Below are 21,982 nucleotides of genomic sequence, written 5' to 3' on the forward strand. Positions count from 1 at the left end.
GAGAGGTTTTGCCCACAGCTGATCGGGGAATGGGGGCAAAACAATTTCATTTTTCTTACCCACTTGTCAGCCCATTAATTTTTTTTCTCAGCTGTAAGCTGCAAAGTGGCCCAGCAAGATTTAGATGCCTTCTTCACTGTGACAGCAGGAAGATGGGAGGATGGCATATGTGTACACTGTACCTGGACCCTTCCAGCCCACTCGTTCTTACTTTACAGGAAGGGCAACATTTCCCACCTCTGTGTGAAAACAGCCTTAAAACAATCACTTGTTATTATTCCAGCACACCAGTTAAGAAGAAAGAAGAGCTGGTTTGTCATACCCCACTTTTCATTCCCCAAAGGAGAGTCTCAGAACAGCTTACAACCACCTTCCTTTCCCTTCCTCTCCCCACAACTGACACCCTGTGATGTAGGTGAGGCTGAGAGAGCTCTGAGAGAACTGACTGGCCCAAGGTCACCCAGCTGGCTGCATGTGGGGGAGTGGGGTTTCTTGAGATCCTCTTTGCAACCTTTCCTGCCTGCCGCAGGTGGAATGCCCCCTCCTCATGAGGCTCATGCAGTGCCTGCCTTTCTTTACCCAGGCTTTTAACTGAGGGGTTCCATCAGCTTTTTAAAGCTATCTTTAACGGCTTGTGTCCCGGAGGAACTCTGGAGCATTCCAGTAGGGAAGGGGTGAGAGCAGTGCAGAAAGAGGCCGAAGGAAGTGCTTGAGGGCTCATTTGCGTGGCTTCGTATAAAAGATGAGGGCTCTTGGCTTGGGCATTTCAGCCAAACTGCTCGGGTGAGTTTGGAATTCAGTGCAACATGTGAGAAATGTGCTTTACAAGGGGCCGCATTGTTTGCTAGCTGGAAGAAGCTGCCCACCAGCTGGTAATGGAATTCTGATGTCGGAGATGTTTATTTATCTGCTGGATTATTTTAGAGGCAAAGATGCCAAACTCCCACATTGACCAAGAAGATGAAGTCTGACTCTTCAATAATGAATGTCTGTCTGGTCAGGCTTCTTTTCCCCCTTTTAATGTTCAGGCTTTTATTTCTTCTCTTGAACTTTGAATCACTCATTGCTCTTGGAACACTAATATTATTTCACTTGAGCCTTTTCACTCTACCCCCAGCTGCAAAGGAACACTAGGTCAATGAAAATGTAGTTCTTTGTTTTGAAAAGCCCCTTCAAATCCTCCCTTTAAAAGGGGAGAGGTTAGCAAATCTATCGGACGGCAGCCATGGAGTTTGGATTGACTCACTGAAGGGGAACCATAACGGCACTATCAATGAAGCATTCAGGGGAGGGGCTGTTCCTGTAATGTACTTCTGTGTCCCACAGAATAGTCCCTCATCCTGTGTGCTTGTCTAGCCGGTACTGCAGCCGTTAGTCCATGTTGACTGGCTGTCTTGCAAGAATATATTAAATGTGTCATGTGCAGAAAGCACCCCAGTGGAAGTACGGATGAAGAGCCTGCACGTGTTTTTCCTCAAGAGTTCTGCGAGGGCCCCTTTCGTTATCAAAGGCCTCCCTTATACATAAATGAAATGCTGTGGGTGTGCTTCCTGGGAACGGCAGGACTAAAAGCAAACTGATGTTTTGATTTTGATTTCGCCAAGAGCCGTGGCGTACGAAGGGATGGCACAACCTGAGCAATTCCTGTCAGGTCATAAACTATGCGTGGCCAGAGTGTAAGGCCACAAGAGGTGGCTGCAGAATTCTGCCTCCTGGGAATCTTGGCTTTCTCTGGCATTTATTAAAGAAAGTTTCTAGCCTATATTCCAGCAAACAATGGCTTAAAGATGCATAAACTCTTGGGCGTCATGGATGTGTTGATGGGGGCTTCCAGTGATGGCAGGGGGGAATGGGAGACTTCCATACCCCGCAGTGTTGCATGGGCCCTCCCAGTGCCTTTCTGAGAGCAGAAATAAACCCGGCAGGCTTGTTGAACTTTGTTGTTTATACAGAGACACTGATTTTTTTAGGCACTGTTACAGTTAAGGCTAGGTTTCATTCAGAATAAAATGGGGCGTGTGTGTTTGTTTTCCAGCAAGCAAATTGGAGTAGATGCTTCGCAGGGCTAAGTCTTGTTCACTTGCTACAGAAGTTCCAGCCTTTGAAGCTTCTCTGAGATCCAGATATTGGATCCAGTGTCCTCATTTAGTTCATTTCGATTTAGGATAGCTCGGAGAATGGCTTGAGAGAATTCACCGAGCTAAAGGAGGAAGCTGTTGATATCTGGCGTCCTATGGAGTCTTTGATGGGTGGGAGGGAGGCAGAGGCATTCCTGTTGTGATGGCTGCTACCCTGTGTTTCTCCAAAGAAAGAAATCTGTAGGAATTTCCCCATTCTCAGATCCACATTATTTTACACTTTGTTCCTATTCATAATAGTCTGTGATGGTGCTGACAGAACAGGTGCCCTTTCTCAACTAAAAGGGCTACTACTGAGAACAAAATCGAAATGGCAAGATATATCCTATAAGAGTGGGATTTAACTTTCTGGAAACCCAGTGATGTGCTTTGCTCCTGCCATGGCTCCAGGGGAACCTGGTAATTCATAACTGTATACATCGGGAAAGCTTGTACTGATTTTGAGTTCTGTCAGCCATGTATTGGATGTAAAGAGTTGTTACTATACAGAATAAGTCATTTACAAATACATGACAATAGGAAGTAATTAGAGATATTGCAGTAGGCTAAAATATCTTTATTGAACCAATGCAACATTAAGACAATATTCTTTGCCCCTTATTTCTTAAATAAAGCACAGGCCAGCTTTGTTACCCCTCTAAATGTAGTGATCATTTTAGACAAAAGCTTGCTCTAAATGGGGTTGCGCAGATAATATACACGGGTCTGATCCTTTCTGCTTTGCCATATGTGTCAGGGTCCAGATTCTTCTACTTGCAGGCACCTCAAAATACGAAGCAAAGCAGCTGAGAAGCGCAGTCTGTGCCAGTAGGTTCAACAGAGCGAGGATCAGTCATGGCACTATGGCGTGAGTGAGGCTGCCTTATCAATGGCCCTGCCAAGTGCATGGGGGCCCCACAATTTCAGTTCTTGCTGTGTGCAGTCCATCCCACCCGCTAACTTTAGACAATGTGGCGATTATACAAATACGGGGGGTAGAGGCCATCGTAGTGATATTCACGCCACTGCTCAATTTGTTCTCTGCTTCTCTCGTCCTGCTCTGTAGGAGGAGAAAAGGGGAGACGGTTTTTAGATACACCTTTACTTACAGTGATTGGTCCTATATCAAGGGTACAAATGGGGTGGGAAATATGGACAAGGAATGGTATCTGAAAGATTGTTTGGTAATGCCAAGCTTGGAGTAACACCAATGGGACCAGGTGTGGTACACTGAGCACCTGATCAAGAAGTTAAACCAAACAGCAAGCCTTAAATGGGGTCAGGTCTGAGCCACTGAACTCTTGAAATTCTCATAGTACGGTCCCATAGAAGAAGGAATTCCCAGGATAGTCTGACCTCTTGGCTTGCTGGTGTCCACATGCCCAAGGACCTTGGCTGAACAATGAGGGGGCCTCATCATGCCTTCATTTCCATTGCATAATTACAGATATGGGCATCATCTGTTCCAGACACTTAATACTATGTCAGAGGCCTCCATTTCAGTACAGAAGGGCTAACAATTTTTTATTTAACTTATCTATAGTCCACCATTCTCCCTTAGACACAAGGTAGATTTCAGAGTAGAAGAGGGGGAAATACAACATAAGACATCCACCAAACAATGCAGTGGGCCTAAGAGCACAAAAGTCAATGAACACACAGGCAACAATGAGAATAGCAAACTGCCTAATGCATGGTATTTCATGAGCAACACAGACTGTGGGATTGCAAGGTATTAAATGAGGCAGTAAAAGCAGGATGGTGCTTACATTGTTAGCTGATACGTAGATAAATAATTGCAGCAGACTACAGACGAGAAGATATCCTCCTGGACTGTTCTACCCAAACACTGTTCGAATTCCATTCTAAAAATACCTGTCTGAATATTTCTGCTCTGCCCATTTTGCGCAATGGTTGTCTCTAGGCTAGAGCGCAGCAGACAGAGCAGTCTGGATTTGCCACATTGCCAGTTTACTGGCTTTGTGTATAAGGCTGCCAACACAAAAGATGTGGTGTGTGTTGCCTCCCGCCACACTGCAGAGGAAAGGAAACTCACTTGGGCCTCCCTGAATATCCTTATCTATGGTTCCTCTATATATTTGTGAAACAGCCTGGGGGGTGGAACATGTCCAGCTGTTCAAGTTGGAATAGGGCCAATCAGGGTGCAGCCAGCAAATATGGCTGCACCCTGATTGGCCCTGCCCCTGCAGCTCCCACCATCCATCCCTGGACTCTAGCCTCTTTGCTCTCAGACGCGTCTCAGTGCCTGGAGCCAGCAGCAGGTAAGGGGAGAGGGCCCTGAGCAAAGGGTCAAGGTGGAGGGCCTGCTAACCAGGGCCTCTTGGCCTGCTAGGCTGGGCCTGCTAACCAGGGCCTCTTGGCCTGCTAACCAGGGCCTCTTGGCCTGCTAAGCAGGGCCTGCTAACGACGGCCTCCTGGCCTGCTGACTGCCTGTTAAGCAGCTCTGTCCCAGGCCCGCTAACGCCCCACTTGATCTGATTGGGAGCTGCAGACCAAAGCCACCTTAAGCTGCCTGGCTGAGGGGCAGGGGCAGGGACCCTTCCAAGGCCCATTCTTAGGCTTTGAAACTAGTTTTTCTTTAAGGGTAGGGTCATTGTATCCAGTTGTGCTCCTAGCTTTAGAAATATTGGTTGCCATTTTTAATCCCCCCCCCCCACAAAAAGAAACCAACAAACCTTGACTAGAGTGTCTTCTGAAGAAGAAAAACAGCTATGCTAATGCTCACTTTCAGACCACCTCAGTACCAATATTCTGTCTGGGCAGTGGTGAGACCTCTAGAGCTATTACTCCTTCCTTAGTGCTAACTGCTTGGTTGTGGTGGGAAATGATGTGGTTATCCCGTTGAACGTGGGTAGGAGTCAAATATGTATAAGAAGAAGCACTTTTGCTTGTGGGCACAGACACAGACTAATACAGAAGGCAAGTGTTCATACCAATTTGGGAAGGAATTCAAAGGCATTCCATGACTACATTTCCCGAAGAACAGGAAAGGGCCCAAGTTTGAGTCATTCCACAAAGGGATACATGCTTCACAGGCAGCAGCCCTGACATGTCGCTATGCAAGAGATGCTGGCTTTGCTCTTGTCAGGGGCCCTGTCCTGCAGGGCTTGAAGACAGCCCCTGTCCCCATTGCAGGCTTTCTCGGCCATGGCCTTGTCTAAGCTTTCATCTGATTCGACAGAGGATTACAGCCTTAAGGGTTAAATAAGAAGTACAATCACTTTTAAGACTTGCTACTATGGAGTACTGGTCCCTGCTAGCGCAGCTCATGGCAGTCATCTTGCTTTTGGAAACTGGTAGAAGGAGGGGTTGATTATTTGCTTTGATGGGAAAGTTAAGGTTGAACCAGAGCCTGCACAATAGCCTGCTCAACAAAATGGCGGCTGCCCCTTTACAGAGTATCAAAGTTCTTGGCACAAGATTTTAGTCACTGGCTGTACACAGCTGAGTACGAGTCTTAACAATTCCTGAGCAGCAAGCATACAATCTTGGCTACAGTACTTTTTACTTTTAGAGTCTGTTTCAGCTGCAATCTGCTTCTCTCTTGCGCAGAAATTTAAAGCTTGTCATTTTAACTCAGTACAGAACTGTATTCTTTTAAATTGTCTCAACAAAGTCAGCACAACTGGAAACCTTAGACGTGAAGGACCTTGTGTGCCCTAGCAATATCAAGTGACTTGTGTGTTGAGAGCCATTGTCTTGAAAACTGTCAATAAAATCTCATGAAATGGAGACTTTTCCAGCAGTACCAGAGAGCAAAGAAAGATTCCTTTCTTGCAGTGGCTAGCTTTGCACAACAGCTATTCTGTCAACCCAGGATTTAAGCCATGAGGCAATTCCTGAAGAGAGCTGGCGCCACCTAACCTTGTACTTTCTCCATTCTCCTGTGCCAACTCCTATGATATTGGAGCATGTGCCACCTAGTCTACATGCATGCTCTAGAGTAGCGATCCCCAACCTGTGGGCCGCAGACCACATGTGGTCCTTCGACTAATTGGAAGTGGGCCCCGAAGGACACCTTCTCTCCCCCCCCCCCGGCCCTTTGCAACACACTTCGGGTGTCATTGTCTCCCATCACTCCCAGATGGGACTATCTCGTTGCAGAGAAACAAGCTCAGGGTTCCCATTGATTTGTCATTGTCATGAGTTAAAATTTCCAAGAAAATAAAATGTTCCTTATGTTCATTGTTGTGGCGTGTCTGTATCTTATTTTGAAGGGATGTTTAAACATTACCATAGCGATCAGAGAGCGTTAGGGCAGTGGTTGAGAGTAGAGGAGTAAACTACCCCCCCCACCGGGCCTCAGTAAAAGGCGTTGAGTGGTCCCCGGTGATAAAAAGGTTGGGGACCTCTGCTCTAGAGAGCATCCTAGGTTTTGTACCACATAAGAAGTGCCTGCTTTGGGCCATATTTTCTCATCTCATGCTCTTACCATCACGTTCTTCCTCAACAAAGTTCTCAAACTCATTCCTCTGCTCCTCATAGTATTCCCTTCTCTGTTCATCAGCAGCCAACATCTGACGGGTCTCCGCTGCATTAAAAAACAAGCATAGAGTTGGGTTGGGGAAGGGTGTGAAGAGGAAGTAAAAGCTGCTTGGTTTTTACACTGAATAATTTCAATATAAATCATTTTACATCCTCAGATTTTGCTTGGGCATTCCCAAGCGCATGTTAAAGCACCACAGTATTTCAGGAAATCATGGGTACTGTTATTGAATTAGTGGGTTAACTTCAGCTCTTTGAAATCCAATCCAGCTGGACAATACCTGGGAATCTGGAATATTAAGCCAAAACTAAAACCCATCCAAAGTAGTCCAGTTTTAAAGTGACCCTTCTCATTTTGCTTTCTCTTGGCTTGAAATGCCTCTCTTGATTGAGTGCAGGATCTGTAATTGGCCAAATAAGAGAGTGAACTATGAACATAGAATCCCATCTCCCCAGCACCAAGCCCAGCATGTCTCTGTGTTTCCACTGCCACCTCTGGGCCCAGCTGCACCAGCTGAGATATCTGGGAGCTGGCCTGGGCCCAGACTGACTCTTGCACTCTGCCACCATTGGTTCTTTGGAAGGAAGGTAAGTCTCTTGTCTGTGCGCATGTGTGCACACACAATGTTTGTTTGTTTTTTGTAGGGTCTCTGAAGTTTGCAGAACTGTTTACAGTTGAACCTTGGAATGCTGTTCCATGCTTCTGAATTGGACTATTGAAGAAGAAGAGTTGGTTCTTATATGCCGCTTTTCTCTACCAAATGGAGTCACAAAGTGGCTTACAGTCGCCTTCCCATTCCTCTCCCTACAACAGACACCCTGGGAGGTGGGGGAGGCTGAGAGAGCTGTGTCAGGACTTCTCTGTGAGAACAATAGCCCAAGGCTGCCCAGTTGGCTGTATGTGGAGGAACGGAATTAGAAGCTGTCTCTCTTCCCCATTACACCAAGCTGGCTCCTCAACAAAATTCTGACCACTCTTTGCCACCATACCAAGTTGACAACAAGTGTTACACAGGGCTGCCCTTGAAGATCACCGGGAAAGTTCTGTTTGTACCAAATGCAGCAGTTTGCCTTTGGGTTGATGCTGGGCAATGCCCACTTGTAATGCCAACCAAACTGGCCACCAGTATTTGTGAGGGTCAATCCAATGTCAAACCTTGAATATCCTTCATGAACGAAAACCTATTCTAGGTTTTGCAAGATGTATCTGTCCTGTAGGACACCCTTCACCTTTTGGAGACGTCCAGAAAAGAAGGACCAAATTCCCGCTGGGATTCAAGCTCTTAGGCAATGACTCCTGAGAGCTTTTGCCTGAAGAGTAGGCAAGGAACCCGTTCGCCATTTCACCTCAAAAGCACTCAGAAGCACTATGTTCATAGTTCACTCTCTTATTTGGCCAATTATAGATCCTGCACTGAATCAAGAGTGGCATTTCAAGCCAAGAGAAAGCAAAATGAGAAGGGTCACTTTAAAACTGGACTACTTTGGATGGGTTTTAGTTTTGGCTTAATATTCCAGATTCCCAGGTATTGTCCAGCTGGATTGGATTTCAAAGAGCTGAAGTTAACCCAATAATTCAATAACATTACCCATTACATTTTACAAGGGGCTCCCACACCTTTATAATCGATGTAGCAGGTTTGGGGGGTTGCATCCAGCGAACATTTTGTAGACTAGTTTTTAAGGATACCACCCTCAGAATTCCAGCTCATCTCCAGGCCACAGAGAATTGTTCCCCTGGGGAAAGTGGCTCCCTAGAAGGTGGTCTGCATGGCATTATACTCTATTGAAGTCCCTCCCCTCCCGAACCACTGTCCTCTACAACAGGGGTAGTCAACCTGTGGTCCTCCAGATGTCCATGGACTACAATTCCCATGAGCCCCTGCCAGCAAATGCTGGCAGGGGCTCATGGGAATTGTAGTCCATGGACATCTGGAGGACCACAGGTTGACTACCCCTGCTCTACAGGCTCTTTCCCCCACAGTCTCCAGGTTTCCCCCCGCTCTGAGCTGGCAACCATAGTTTTCCCTCCCATCCATAAGCACCAGGGCAAGGTTTTTGATGGAGTCAGGAGCTTATTTTTCTGAGCACTCTTTACTGTATTTCTGCCAATTAAGCTTTGAAAATTATCATCAGCAGAACACTCCTAAGCAGATCTATTAGTTGGACTTTCCCCCCAGGGAAGGGTCCTTAGGACTGCACTGTCAAAGCCCAAAGAGGCTGGGCATTTAGCTACCTTCATCAGCACACTAACCAAGATAGCAGAAGTCTCTATCCTGTAAGCAGCTATATTTGCTTCACCGTCCTTTCCTGCACCTCCCACAACAGCCTCCTAAGCACTCTCTCTATACCACTGAAGGCTTTAACCAACTGAGAGATTGTGCCAGCTCTTAAAAACAGTTGGCAGGTGATGCGAGTTTCATTCCACACGCACCATCTTAAGTCATTTAGAAAAGTTACACGTAAACACACATATCAAAAATTAAAAGAAAAATTATTTGCTCAAAGAACAGCATGAATACTGTTTTGGTAAGCTTTCTAATGTCCTCCCCCCCCTGCATCATGCTTTCAGAATTATAGAATGAAGTCATAACATGCATTCAGTCCTGGCCCTAGAAAAATAAGCAGTCTTCACTCTACTGCATAAGTGAGTTTTGAACTATTCATTCATGTGCTCCTTAACATCAAAGAAAAAAAAGAGCAGTGTATTTGAATCCAATCCTATCAAGTCTGGTGAGTTAATAATGCTTTCTAGAGAGTGGCAGAAAATATAAGAGAGTGCCAGAGTTGAAAAGCGCATTACATAAATCCCAGCATTCCACAAACTCCTTCCGAACAATCTCACCATTGAGCTCGTCCCTGGATTTCGTGGCTCTTTTGCCTCTCTTCTTGAAAAAATTAGAGGCATCTGATTCCTTCATGAAGACTCTCTTTTTCAGACCTAGAAGAAGGGAAAGAAGTGTCTGATCTCTGGTGAGAAACTGGGAGGGGGAGACAGATAACACTTGAAAAGGAATTGTCTATGCCTTGCTTCTGATCTTCCTTCTCCGTTCCATAATTGATGATATTACATCTGCCCACTTACTTTCCTTGCTTGATTCTCCAGTGGCTGCTTTCTGGGAACTCACGGCCACGGTAGTGCCTCCTTCAAGGACTAGACAAGACAAAAACAGACCCAGGTCTGAATTCCCAGTGAAAGACAGGATCCCCGATAAGAATCTGAACTTGCTGATGGTTGTTTTTTTAAACCACCTGCCAACTTTCATTCCAACCTGTCTAAGGTACTAATGCTTTTCAATGTGCCTCTAATGGCAGAAGGAAATATAGTATCTTCTTAAGAGTTCTATATTTCTGTTTCCTGAAATAAATTGTTTAACTCACATTTTGCGTGTGATGTAAAGAGCGGCATTGCTGACCAAACTCAAGGCTTCAACGAAATCCTTTAGCAGTGGCAATTGGTCGCTGGATTGGATTGGAAACCTGCCTGAGTTTCTCCCTTTCTATTAGACTGGCAAATGTTGCCAGCTTTTGCCCCCCAGACATAGGATCGATTTTGCCAAACCTGAAATCCTCCTTTGGAAGGGGATTCTTACAAATTGTTGTACATACCAGTCAGGAGCACGAAAGCCGTGAGGCAAGAAAGAAAAAGCACTTGCTTCCAATCCATCTGTGCTGGGTTCCCACTGACACAAAAATGAGTGTCACAATGACCTTTAGAGAGGGGCTTGCAAACAAACACAAAAACTGTCCTGTCTTCCTTCAAGGAAATGAAGCAGAGAGAAGGGAAGGGAATGGATCTCACCCTTCAGGGGTGGGAAGGTGAGAGGAGGGGCCTTGAGTGCATCTGGACTTGGCAGCTCCGTGCCCCATGTCCTAGACAGCTTGAAAGGCTCATGGAAACATCAACACGGGCAGAAGTCAGTGCATCATGTTCTTCACATTCTGAAACGAAGGAGTGATGAACAGCTAGGCAATGCAGGGATATTTGGGTGTTGAGTCTTGCTGCTGGCAAGAAATTAAGGAGGCACTGGGAATTTCATCAGGAAACTACCTGAAACCATCCTTGTGAGGTAAAAGGATAGTGAGGACTAGAGCAGCATTTATTGCTTGAATGGAGACAATGTAGGTTTCTGATCAAGTTCTTCAAATCATTGCTAAAGACAAGTATCCAAACAGCGTTCTAGATCACAGCAGAAGGCTGGCAACTTTTTGGGCTGTTGGAATAGGCAATATCTGGAGAATGAAGAAGAGACAAATACCCTGCAGGGGAGTGGCAAGAAGGTAATTAGGATAATGAGGTCAGAACCATCTCTCCTGTTAAGTGTCATTCCTTGTCTCAAGAATTGCGACTCTTAGGGACAATTTCCACATTCTTCTTGGAAGTCCCACAGTGTTTGCCTGTCTGTCGGTCTCTCAGCTAGACATTTTGTTAGGAACCTATCTTTATCTGTTCTCTGCACCATCAAGTATGGTATTTCCTAAATAAACATTTATTTACTCTTTTAATCAATAATAAGTCTGTGGGTTTGGCAAAACACAGGTGCAGTTTCTTCAGAAAAGCCACTCTTTATTAACACCAGCTCCAATCAGAACACCAAACAGTAAGATACTCATATACATTATTCTTATATACACTTTAGACTACCGCCAAGTAAGTGGAGAGTGCAAAGGTTGGCTTGAAACTCAACATCAAGAAAACAAAGATCATGGCATCCGGCCCTCTCAACTCCTGGCAAATGGATGGGGAAGAAATGGAGATAGTGACAGATTTTATTTTCCTGGGCTCCAAGATCACTGCAGATGGGGACTGTAGCAAAGAAATTAAAAGATGCTTGCTCCTGGGGAGGAAAGCTATGGCAAATCTAGACAGCATAGTAAAAAGCAGAGACATCACCCTGCCAACAAAAGTGCGTTTAGTCAAGGCTATGGTCTTTCCAGTTGCAATGTATGGCTGTGAAGCTTGGACCATAAGGAAGGCCGAGCGTCAAAGAATTGAGGCTTTTGAACTCTGGTGCTGGAGAAGACTCTTGCGAGTCCCTTGGACTGCAAGGCGAACAAACCGGTCAGTCCTAGAGGAGATCAGCCCTGACTGCTCTTTAGAAGGCCAGATCCTGAAGATGAAACTCAAATACTTTGGCCACCTCATGAGAAGGAAGGACTCCCTGGAGAAGAGCCTAATGCTGGGAGCGATCGAGGGCAAAAGAAGAAGGGGACAACAGAGAATGAGGTGGCTAGATGGAGTCACTGAAGCAGTAGGTGCAAGCTTAAATGGACTCCGGGGAATGGTAGAGGACAGGAAGGCCTGGAGGATCATCGTCCATGGGGTCGCGATGGGTCGGACACGACTTCGCACCTAACAACAACAACAACAACAAGTAAGTGGATTGGTGGAGGCCTTTGATTAGTCCATAACTAAGACAAGTGATTGGATGCAGCAGACCAAAAACACAGGCTTCTCATTAGCTGTTCTACAATCCCTGCATTTGAGAAAAGTCTATTGTCCACATAAACAAATCAGGTTGTCCACTTTTGCTATGTCAAGTACTCTGCCAACACTGGCACACAAACACACAGACCCTACTATCTACACAGGAAGATGCTGGTGTAGTATAAATGGAGGGGGAATAGATAAGGGTTGCGCTTGGTCAGACTCACTGAGAGGAAGGAGAGCCCCAGTTATCTGCCTTGGGCCTAACTCAGGGTGTGTTGTAGGACACAATGCCCCTGTGGCTCCATCTCTGCCTCAGGGGTTGACTTGGCTGCTTGGAAGGCACAGGGCCCTGCATGCCAAACAAACTGGTTTGATCTGCCAGCATTTGGCACATCTGCCAGGGGATGCCTGCCCTTAGATCAGAATAAAGGACCATCTGATCCACCAATCTGTTTTCAACTCCTTTCAAACATCGTTCTGTCTGACTGATTGTTCCATCCCATATAAATAAACTAAGTGAGTCAGGTAGAACAAAAGCCATAGTAAATCCCAAGTAACCATTGCTGAGGGGATATTGGAAAGGGGATGGAGTATAGGACTGCCTTCTTTGTAGGAAGACTCCTTTTTCAATCCAAATTTATTTGCCTTCTTTCCATCCTCCCTTAAGACAGGTATGGATTTTGAGCTGGACTTCAAAGAACATTGTTCTGAACAGACTTGCCAATTTCTATTCTGTTCTTGGTCACACTTTCCAAATTTAATTCTGACCCCTTGATTTTCAGTGGCGTTACCAGCTAGCAACTAAACAATGCTAAAGCAGATCCTTTAAGCTGCATTGTTTCTTTTTTTTTTATAATTTTATTATTTATTATTATATGAAGCATTTACAGAAAAATTAAGAAAAAAGCGACCAGCTGATATGGTTTGCCATCCTCTTTTAACTTACATATTCAGTTCCCATCACATATTATTCCTAATCTAGAAGTGTTTACCATTTTTCTTAGCAAAGTGATTGTTAATACATATGAAAATATGATCTATTATAAGAATATATTCTGTTATTATCTTAAATGATATAAGGTCAGTCCCCTTCATAAATTGGCCCTGACCTAAGAGTTACTGCTGCCGTCTTGTTAATATCTATGAAGTATAGTTTGTCATCCTCTTTTAGCATACATATTGGCATACATATTCAGTTCCCATCACATATTGATCCTGATCTAGAAGTTATTACCATCTTTCTTAGCAGATTAGTTGTTGATACATATGAGAGTATAATCTATTATAAGGATATATTCTATTATTGCCTTAGATGATATAAAGTCAGTTCCCTTCATATATTGGTCCTGTCCTAAAAGTTACTGCTGCTGTCTTCCCCACAGGAAATCAGGAGAATACTCCACTGTTGTACTCATCCTTCAGGTGGTCGCATAAAATGAAATTGTGTTTTTTTCCATAGTAGAGTGTTTCTGATTGTCCTTCTGTCAGGGCCAAAGAAGTCTCTTACTTGATTCTTGCTTGCAGTCGCCTTTGAGTAGGCTCTGTATACTTTATCTATCTGGATCTCTTCCTCTGGTCGCTCAGAAATATCTCCTGATAGCTTCCTGGGTGCTGTCGCTTTTGAATAGACTCTTTTTATTTTGCTGATCCAAATCACTTCCTGCTCTAAATAGACTTCCAGGTTTTCGGTGCTTTCCTTCCTTAAATCTGTTTTCCCAAGTTCTTCAAAGGTACTTTGAGTTTTTACATCTCTAGCTCTCTCCCCCTCCTGTTGATTAACTTCCAAACATTGAATTTTCGTTTGATTTATTGTTGGCTGAGCTGCATCATCAGCTGCTCTCTCCAGACCATGGGCTCCGTCCAAAAGCTCCCCCTTAATCCCACGGATTTCCTTTTCCAGCTTATTGACTGCTTTCAGTATCTTTGAGTTTCCTTCGCATAACAAATGGAAAAGCTGTGCCTTAGTTAATTCTTCCATAATTCTAGGCAGTCACAAACTATAAACAGAAAGTCTCGTGAGGTCTTGCGGGAGCACGAGCGATCCCAAATTATCAGTTTGTCGATCTCCGTATCAAGTCAGCTTCCCCCACTGAACTTTCACCAACAAATCTTCAAAGCTCTCTCTTTGTTTGGTTAGTGGGTATAATTAGCTGGGAGTCTCTCACTCGACAAAAGAGGGAATTCACTTGTAAATTGGTTGGGGGGGGGGGGAAGAGCTTGTGGGAAAAGAAAAGGAAAAGCCAGAAAGCTTTCAATCCTTACTGTTGTAAACTTCAGCTCCTGTCAGTCTGGTAAAAGATGGTCTGGGAAGAAAGCTTAAGAGCTGGATAGAAGTCCAGCAATTACGGCGCCATCTTCAGTCGACTCCCTCAAGCTGCATTGTTTCTTGATTAATAATTTATATACACCAAAAAGGCCACTCAAATTCAATATTGCTGATGCTAGTTTCTAATGGATAAAAAAGTCATGTAACAACATTAATGGCTATAAGTTGTGACTTTCTAAGAAGAACATGTTATATTTGCTTGAGTTACAAATATGCCAAGAGTGATAATAAATGACAATAAAACATGTAACCCAGTGTTCCCAACCTGCGGGCCCCGGCCCGGAGCCGGGCCGTGGCTCCCTCTCCCCGCCCCCCCCCCCGCAGTAAAAAACTTCCCAGGCCGCAAGCTTGCGGCCCGGGAAGCTTCTTACTGCGGGAGGGCGGGGAGAGGGAATCAGGGCCGGGCCGCGCCCATGCGGGCGCGGCCCGATGTGCGGGCGCGGCTCGCGGGGCGCAGCCCGATGCGGGGGCGCGGCTCGCAGGCGCGGCCCGATGCGGGGGCGCGGCTCGCAGGCGCGGCCCGATGCGGGGGCGCGGCCCGTTGGCGCGGCCCGATGCGGGGGTGTGGCCGGCGCGGGCCGCGCCCCAATGCCCTGCCGGTCCCCAACCTCAGAAAGGTTGGGGACCACTGATGTAACCCTTTTAACAATACTACTACCTATTGAAGTTTGGGGGTGGATAAGTTTAGGCACAAATTTCTGATTTTCATCTCTTCCACCTACCTGATATTTCTATTTATTGTTGTTTGGGTTTATTTGCATTCAAAATCATGACATATTCAGTTGTATTGTTATATTCTATGCTTATTATGGCATTTGTTTTCTGGAAAACACCCTTTTAAAACTGGAAAGCATAAATGACATCTAAGCTACATAAAAGAAATAATTGTCTCTTGAAGACATGCATAATCAAGGAAAGTAACATTTATTGAGCAAGATTAGCTATAGAAAGAAGAGCTGGTAATCCTTCCTACTACTCTGAGGAAGCAACATGTATGCTATTTGGATTTGCATGAGTTTTCGGGGGTCATCCTTAAGTGTCATTCTCAGGACTAGTCTTCTACACCCCTTCTAGTTCATGAGCAAAATCAGCCCTGATTGTACTGAACACATACATATCGTTGCAGGTATTTGGGAAAGATAGAACACGGCCAACCATTTTGGAGTTTTACCTGGACTTCTGGCACTGAATGTCCTTCTGTGGTAGGGCTCCAGAGGGTCTTGCTATACTGTAACAAGCAAGTGACTTTCAGGCCCAATAAGCCAGTCTCCTAGCTATCTCTTACTGAGAGACAGATTGTCTCTGTGCTTCTAGAAAGGGCAGAAGAGCCTGGGTAATTTCAACATGTCCTTTCTTTAGACAATAGAAAAGGTCTGGCTGAGGACTAGGAAATGGCTCTGTGCTTCAGTAAGTTGCCCTATACTGGTGGAAGTGGAAGAAGAAGCAGCAGCAGCAGCAGCAGTATGGTTCTCATATGCTGCTTTTCTCTCAAAGTGTCTTACAATCACCTTCCCTTTCCTCTCCCCACAACACACACCCTGGGAGGGAAGTGAGGCTGAGAGAGTCCTGATATCACTGCTTGGTCAGAACAGCTTTATCAGTGCTGTGGCGAGCCCAAAATCACCCAGCCAGCTGCATATGGGGGAGTGCAGAATCAAACCCAACTCACCAGATTAGAAGTCTGCACTTCTAACCATTACACCAAGCTGGTTTTCCTATCTGTTAATACATTGCAAGAAGATTAAAGAGTGTTAATTAATTTCTAAGTATCTCAGGGGATAAGCGATGAGGGATGACCATTTTCATAGTCTTCCTTGATAAGGTCTCAGAGGTATCTGCCTCATGGTTGGATGCAGAATGCCAAACCAGGTGATCTTTTTCTGAGGCAGCAACACAATCTCAATGAAGACATGAACTGTTGTGTACCACTTGATCATGTTTGCTGTTCTGCTGAAAAGAACATAAAAGCAGGGGAACTGGGAGGGGGGGGGGAAGCAGGTAAAGGGGCATTTTCAAAGGGACTTGTGTCTGAATGCTACATCATTGAGATGTAAACATTAATATTCCCCATGAACATTCCAGTTCTGCCCTGGCAGCAATCAGGTCATAGAATATCCACGAGCGTTTGGAAGTAAATATTATTAATGCTGTTTCTACAAATCTGATGAATGAATGGCTCTTATATCCTACCTATACCCTTGCCTACTACAAACTGCGTATGATGATCTTTATATGCAGCGTTTGGCTGGAACCTGTTGGGAAACAGGGATCATTTTTCCACCAGCCAACACCCCCACCCCCACCCCAAACTAAATTGCAGTCTCCAGTGAAGTGTTTCTTAAACTATGTTATACTGTGATCAGCTTTATTCTTGTTTTTAATGCTTGTTTTTGCTTGACCCACACTACACTATGAGGAGAATGTGGTCTTATGCTTTTGTATAGGTTCCCTTCTGAAGAAGTGTGCTTGCCCATGAAAGCTTATAAATATTGAATAAAATACACTCAGGATGAGAGAGGGCTTCAATAAGGGTGGCACTTTGAAGAATAAATATTTTAATTGGGGGGCTCCAAGAGAGGGATTGTGGTGCAGAGCCTCTTGTGGCGCAGAGTGGTAAGGCAGCAGACATGCAGTCTGAAGCTCTGCCCATGAGGCTGGGAGTTCAGTCCCAGCAGCCGGCTCAAGGTTGACTCAGCCTTCCATCCTTCCGAGGTTGGTAAAATGAGTACCCAGCTTGCTGGGGGGTAAATGGTAATGACTGGGAAAGGCACTGGCAAACCACCCCGTATTGAGTCTGCCATGAAAACGCTAGAGGGCGTCACCCCAAGGGTCAGGCATGACCCGGTGCTTGCACAGGGGATACCTTTACCTTTAAGAGAGGGATACTTGGACATATCAGAACCTCTTCATTTATATTTTCTACCACGAGTCGTCATTACGCCACACAAGTGTATTTAAATATTAGACCACTGAAGAAGGCCCCAACTAGGATTGAAAGGTGTATGTTTTGTTGTTATCCTTCCATGAGGCAATATGCTTTGGATTTGTGCAATAGTGTGTGACTAATGTTGATGTTCTCAAATTGTATATGTCCATATGTATTGAAATAAATATTTGTATTTTAATATTTAATACATATTCTGCTGCTGCTCAGCCTTTTAGGTTCCTAGCTTGTGTACACAGGTTGGATTACTGTTCCCTCTTTTGTTGTTCGTTTCATGCTTGATGTAGGTCAGACACTGAGACCAAGGGACGGCGAAAACGATATTAGGGGATATTATTAACTGGCCACTGATGAAAATGTACCTTATTCTGCTTCTTAGCATTTCTGTCAGGAAGGCAGTTGGCAGTCTGAGTGAGTCGGTGTCCCGTTGTTTAGGTCGGGGTAGTCAACCTGTGGTCCTCCAGATGTTCATGGACTGCATTTGCTGGCAGGGGCTCATGGGAATTGTAGTCCATGAATATCTGAGGACCACAGGTTGATTACCACAGGTTGACTACCCCTGGTTTAGGTTGTGCTTTCAGAGCCTTCCTTGCATGACTCTGAAATCTTCCTTCTGCTGAAGCTTTTCCTTGGCCTATCCTGTATCTTGACTCCCCCAAAACAGAAGCCACTTGGGGAAGGGGCTCAACAGACTGCAGTGAGTGACAAATCTGCCATCTCCTATCACAAAAACTGAAATACTCTTAAGTACTTGGAACAGTGTGGTTGGATACAGGCCGAAGTCTGTACGGCCTTGCAAGAGAAAGGGGTTCTTCTGCAGTGACAAGTTATGGATAAGCTCAAAGATGTGCACAAGCTGGTGTTTTTTATTATTATTTCATGTATACCCTGCCTTTTTCCCTAAAGCAACTTACCTTGTTCTCCCATCTTGCTTTATCATCAGAACAACCCTGAGGTAGGACTGTCTAACAATTGAAAAAATCAATAAGATCACCCAGCAAGAAGAGTTATGTTCTTGTACCCCATTTTTCACTGCCCAAAGGAGTCTCAATATTGTTTACAATTGCCTACCCTTCTGCTCCCCACAACAGGCATCTTATAAGGTAGGTGGGACTTGGAGAACTCTGAGACACCTGTGACTGACCCAAGGTCAGCCAGCTGGCTGCATCCAGACCTTACAGCAGCTTCTTCTTTGGACTGTTCCCTTGTTCCCAGAGAAATACATTTCAATTTATCCATTCCAAATGACATTACAATCAATAAGAAATAAGAGGATGCATGGCCCTTTTGTTGGATTGGTGAGAATAGAGATATAAGAACTGAATGAAGTTAGCATATGTAGTGAGATAAGAAACCAATATCTCTGTTGATGCTGCCTGAAGAGAAACCAGCCATACTTTCTGGGCATTATTCTCAAACACCTATGGCACAATGCCACTGTATATCTGGGAATTCAGCTCTGGAAGATCTTCCCCATTACGTCTTGGCTTGCTCCCTATACTCAGAACCTAGGGACCTGGTATCAGACACTGGTTCTCATGTGCCACAGAGGTTGGCACTTTTTGCTCTGACTGCCAGGAAGATTCGAGCTGAAGTACTTGGATACACACTTTTCTTGGATGCTTTAGGCTGATCCTGCATTGAGCAGGGGGTTGGACTAGTTGGCTTGTGTGGCCCCTTCCAACTCTATGATTCTAAGATGAGAAAGTGAAGAAGTCTGAGATGATGTAGTTGATGGTTTTTAGGACCACTGACTGTGTTGTCTGGATGTATGTGGCAGCAAAATTGGCCTCTGGGTTTATTGCAAACTCTGGTACCAGTGTCCATATTCAAATTAGATGTTGTATTATTGTGGATGAGTTGAGACTGGGCAGGCTGTACATGCACAAGAAAAAGGTTTGCCCCCCCAGTACTTGTGAAGGAGAACAGTCATTATCCAGTAGAGATTGTAAGATGCTTGAGTTTAGAGCTGTATGTCTTGCAACAAGTCTTCTCTGGATACCATTGGGCCTGTCTTGCAACAAGTCTTCTCTGGATACCATTATGGTTTTGTTAAACTGTTTCCTGATTTCATCTTTAGTTCCAAAAAGGTTTGTTGCTGATTCCTCAGGTGCGAATATGTCTGTAGGATTGGAGCAGATACAATTGTAGCATAGAGCCTGGTTGTCTACAATGGATCATTTGGTATGCTTCTATGGGAGCTGGAGGCATGCAGTTGTTCATCAGTCAATAGGTTTCTTGAATAAGGTGGTGTCTATGTATCCATTGTGTATTTTTACAGTACTGTCCAGAAAATATATTTTTTGCATAGATTGTCAGGTTGATGGTGGTATAAAAGTCATTCAATGATTGGTGGAATGTGTCCAGGGCTTCTTTACTCTGTAACCAGACAACAAAAATGCCATCAACGTACTCCAGGGATAAAGGAGGCATGAATGGGTGGGAGTTTAGGAAGCACTGCTCCAAATTGGCAGTAAAGGTGTTAGCATAATGTGAGGCCATGTGAGTGCCCATGGCTGTACCATTAATTTGAAGGAACAAGTTGTCGCCAGATCTAAAGTGGTTATGGGTGAGAACAAAATGGCAGAGTTTGGTGGCAAAGTCCACTGTGGAGTGGTCAGAAATCATATGCCTCATGCCTTGTAATCCATCTTTGTCTGGGATATTGGTATACAGATTCTACATCCATAGTGACTGAAATAGTATTCACTGGAAGGCTGTTCAAAGACTGTATTTTCCTAAGAAAGTGTATGGTTTTGCAGATATGGTTGGAGCCTTCAAGGTCTAGGGTCCTAGAACAGAGTCCCTATATTCAGATACCCCATGATGATAGTGCCTATGCCTGAGACAATAGGGTGTCCTGGGCTGCCATGTTTGTGTATTGGGGTAGAAGACAAATGGTACCTGGTCAAGGTTCCTGTGCTGTGTCTGAAAGGATTTGTCCCTGAATGTGCAAGGGTATCATTTTTTTTAGTTCTTTTTTTGTATTCCTGTGGAAAATTATAATTCTTTCAATAGTTGTCTTTTTGGCGCTGTGGCTTGAAAAGACTTTCCACGTTGTAAGTCTTTCAGACTGCTGTTTAACAAGAGTTGCAAGCAGGAGCCTAGTCCTCAGGAAGATGTGATCATCCAAATCAAAATATGCATCAGACAAAGCCTGTTACTAATATCTGTTGTTTTCTGTTGCCTTGGGATAAAAACACAACAAAAGTATTTCTGAAATGGTATTTAATATAGAATTAATATCAGTTTGATAGCTTATTTCACTAGGTAGCGAAATAGTGTTTGCAAATGAAGAAATGCTTAGCACGTTCCAGTTTTTCTGTCATTTTAGAGATGTCCACCAGGAATGCTATTCCGTATGGCAGAGGCCGAGTATAGCAATAGTTCCACCTGCTGATTGTTGGAAGAAAAAATAACTGCATTTTTTGGCTTTTGCTTTTCGAGGGGTTGTTGAGAGGGGCTTGGTACCCTTTTCTGCCTTTAGCTAAAAATAATAGAAACACATTTAATTCCCTTTTATGGCTGGCAATTAAAGTTGGAGTCCAGAGGCACTTTTAAGGCCAACATTTATTTAACGTATAAGCTTCCTTGTGCAAGCACACTTCTTTACTCAAAGTGTGTTTGCACACAAAAGTTTCTAACTTAAACTTAGTCTTAAAGGTGCCACTGTGCTCAAACTTGTTCTGCTGTTTCTGTCCAACATGACTACCCACCTGAATTAACAATTATTTGGGGGGGGGAGCTGGGGTTGAGAGATATTAGCAAGTTTCTGGGATCAGTGAAGCCTACTTGTGTCCTGGATCCCTGCCCACCCTGTAGACCAGCCTTTCTCAACTTTTTTACCATTGAGAAACCCCTGAAACATTCTTCAGGCTTCGAGAAATCATGGAAGTGGTGTAATCATGCAGAATATAGTAGGGAGCATAGCTGTGTACACATCCACCTGGGGTCCCTCTCCTTCCCACCTCCTCCAAGCCCGCCACTGGGGGGGGGGAGGAAATGGGTCAACATGATCATATATGGTCATATCACCCAATAAGTATTTAACACATTTTAGAAATATATTAAAAATTAATTAACTGCTCCCATTTGGGAAACCCTTCCATGGCCATCAAAAACCCCAGGGTTTCAGGTAACCCTGGTAAAGAAAGGCTGCTGTAGACTATATAGAGCATTTAGGCTCCCCCCACCTGTGTTTACTACTATTGCTATGATGCCTCTGCCTCATGTAGGCCAGAAAGAAGAGTAGGGGCTGAGAAGCAGCCTTGCCCCCCCTCATACCATGCCACTTCAGAGCTCCTGCAGACCCCCAAGGGTCCACAGACCCCTAGTTGGGAATCCCTGCCTTACATGCTGTGTTTGGCACAAGGAACCAAGGGAGACTATAATTCAGACCCCCTTAAAAACTTGTTTAATAACCACTGCCAACGTAGGAGATCAGGAAGGCAGTGGAAGTAAAAGGTAAACTATGAACCATAGCCAGGACTTAACTGTTGGAGCAGACAGGCTAGCTCATTTCTATGCAGAGTGGCAATCTGTTACTGAAACAGGGCCCTTCCACCTCCAAGGAAACAGTCAAAAAATTGACAACCACTAACTATGATATCTCTGGGGTGCTTGCTGACCTCCAGCCACATGCCATGCAGTGCGTTTTC

At 44.7% G+C, this 21,982-nt stretch overlaps 1 protein-coding gene across 2 annotated transcripts; it reads right to left on the minus strand.

Annotated features, from left to right (window-relative positions):
* Positions 1-2,712: 2,712 nt before the first annotated feature.
* Positions 2,713-10,545, minus strand: UCMA (upper zone of growth plate and cartilage matrix associated). 2 transcript variants are annotated; one of them, XM_077340922.1, is made up of 5 exons: positions 10,233-10,545; positions 9,709-9,777; positions 9,469-9,564; positions 6,571-6,669; positions 2,713-3,177 (listed from the first exon to the last, which is right to left on the minus strand). In XM_077340922.1, exons 1-5 carry the CDS (start codon positions 10,288-10,290, stop codon positions 3,080-3,082), a joined length of 420 nt encoding a protein of 139 aa, XP_077197037.1. In that variant the 5' UTR covers positions 10,291-10,545; the 3' UTR covers positions 2,713-3,079. The 2 variants fall into 2 exon arrangements, with proteins under 2 accessions (XP_077197037.1, XP_077197038.1); XM_077340923.1 differs by lacking the exon at positions 10,233-10,545 and adding an exon at positions 10,005-10,168.
* Between the last annotated feature and the right edge of the window lie 11,437 nt (positions 10,546-21,982).

The sequence above is a fragment of the Paroedura picta genome, chromosome 5, assembly GCF_049243985.1.
Source record: "Paroedura picta isolate Pp20150507F chromosome 5, Ppicta_v3.0, whole genome shotgun sequence".
In the NCBI taxonomy this organism is placed as follows: domain Eukaryota; kingdom Metazoa; phylum Chordata; class Lepidosauria; order Squamata; family Gekkonidae; genus Paroedura; species Paroedura picta.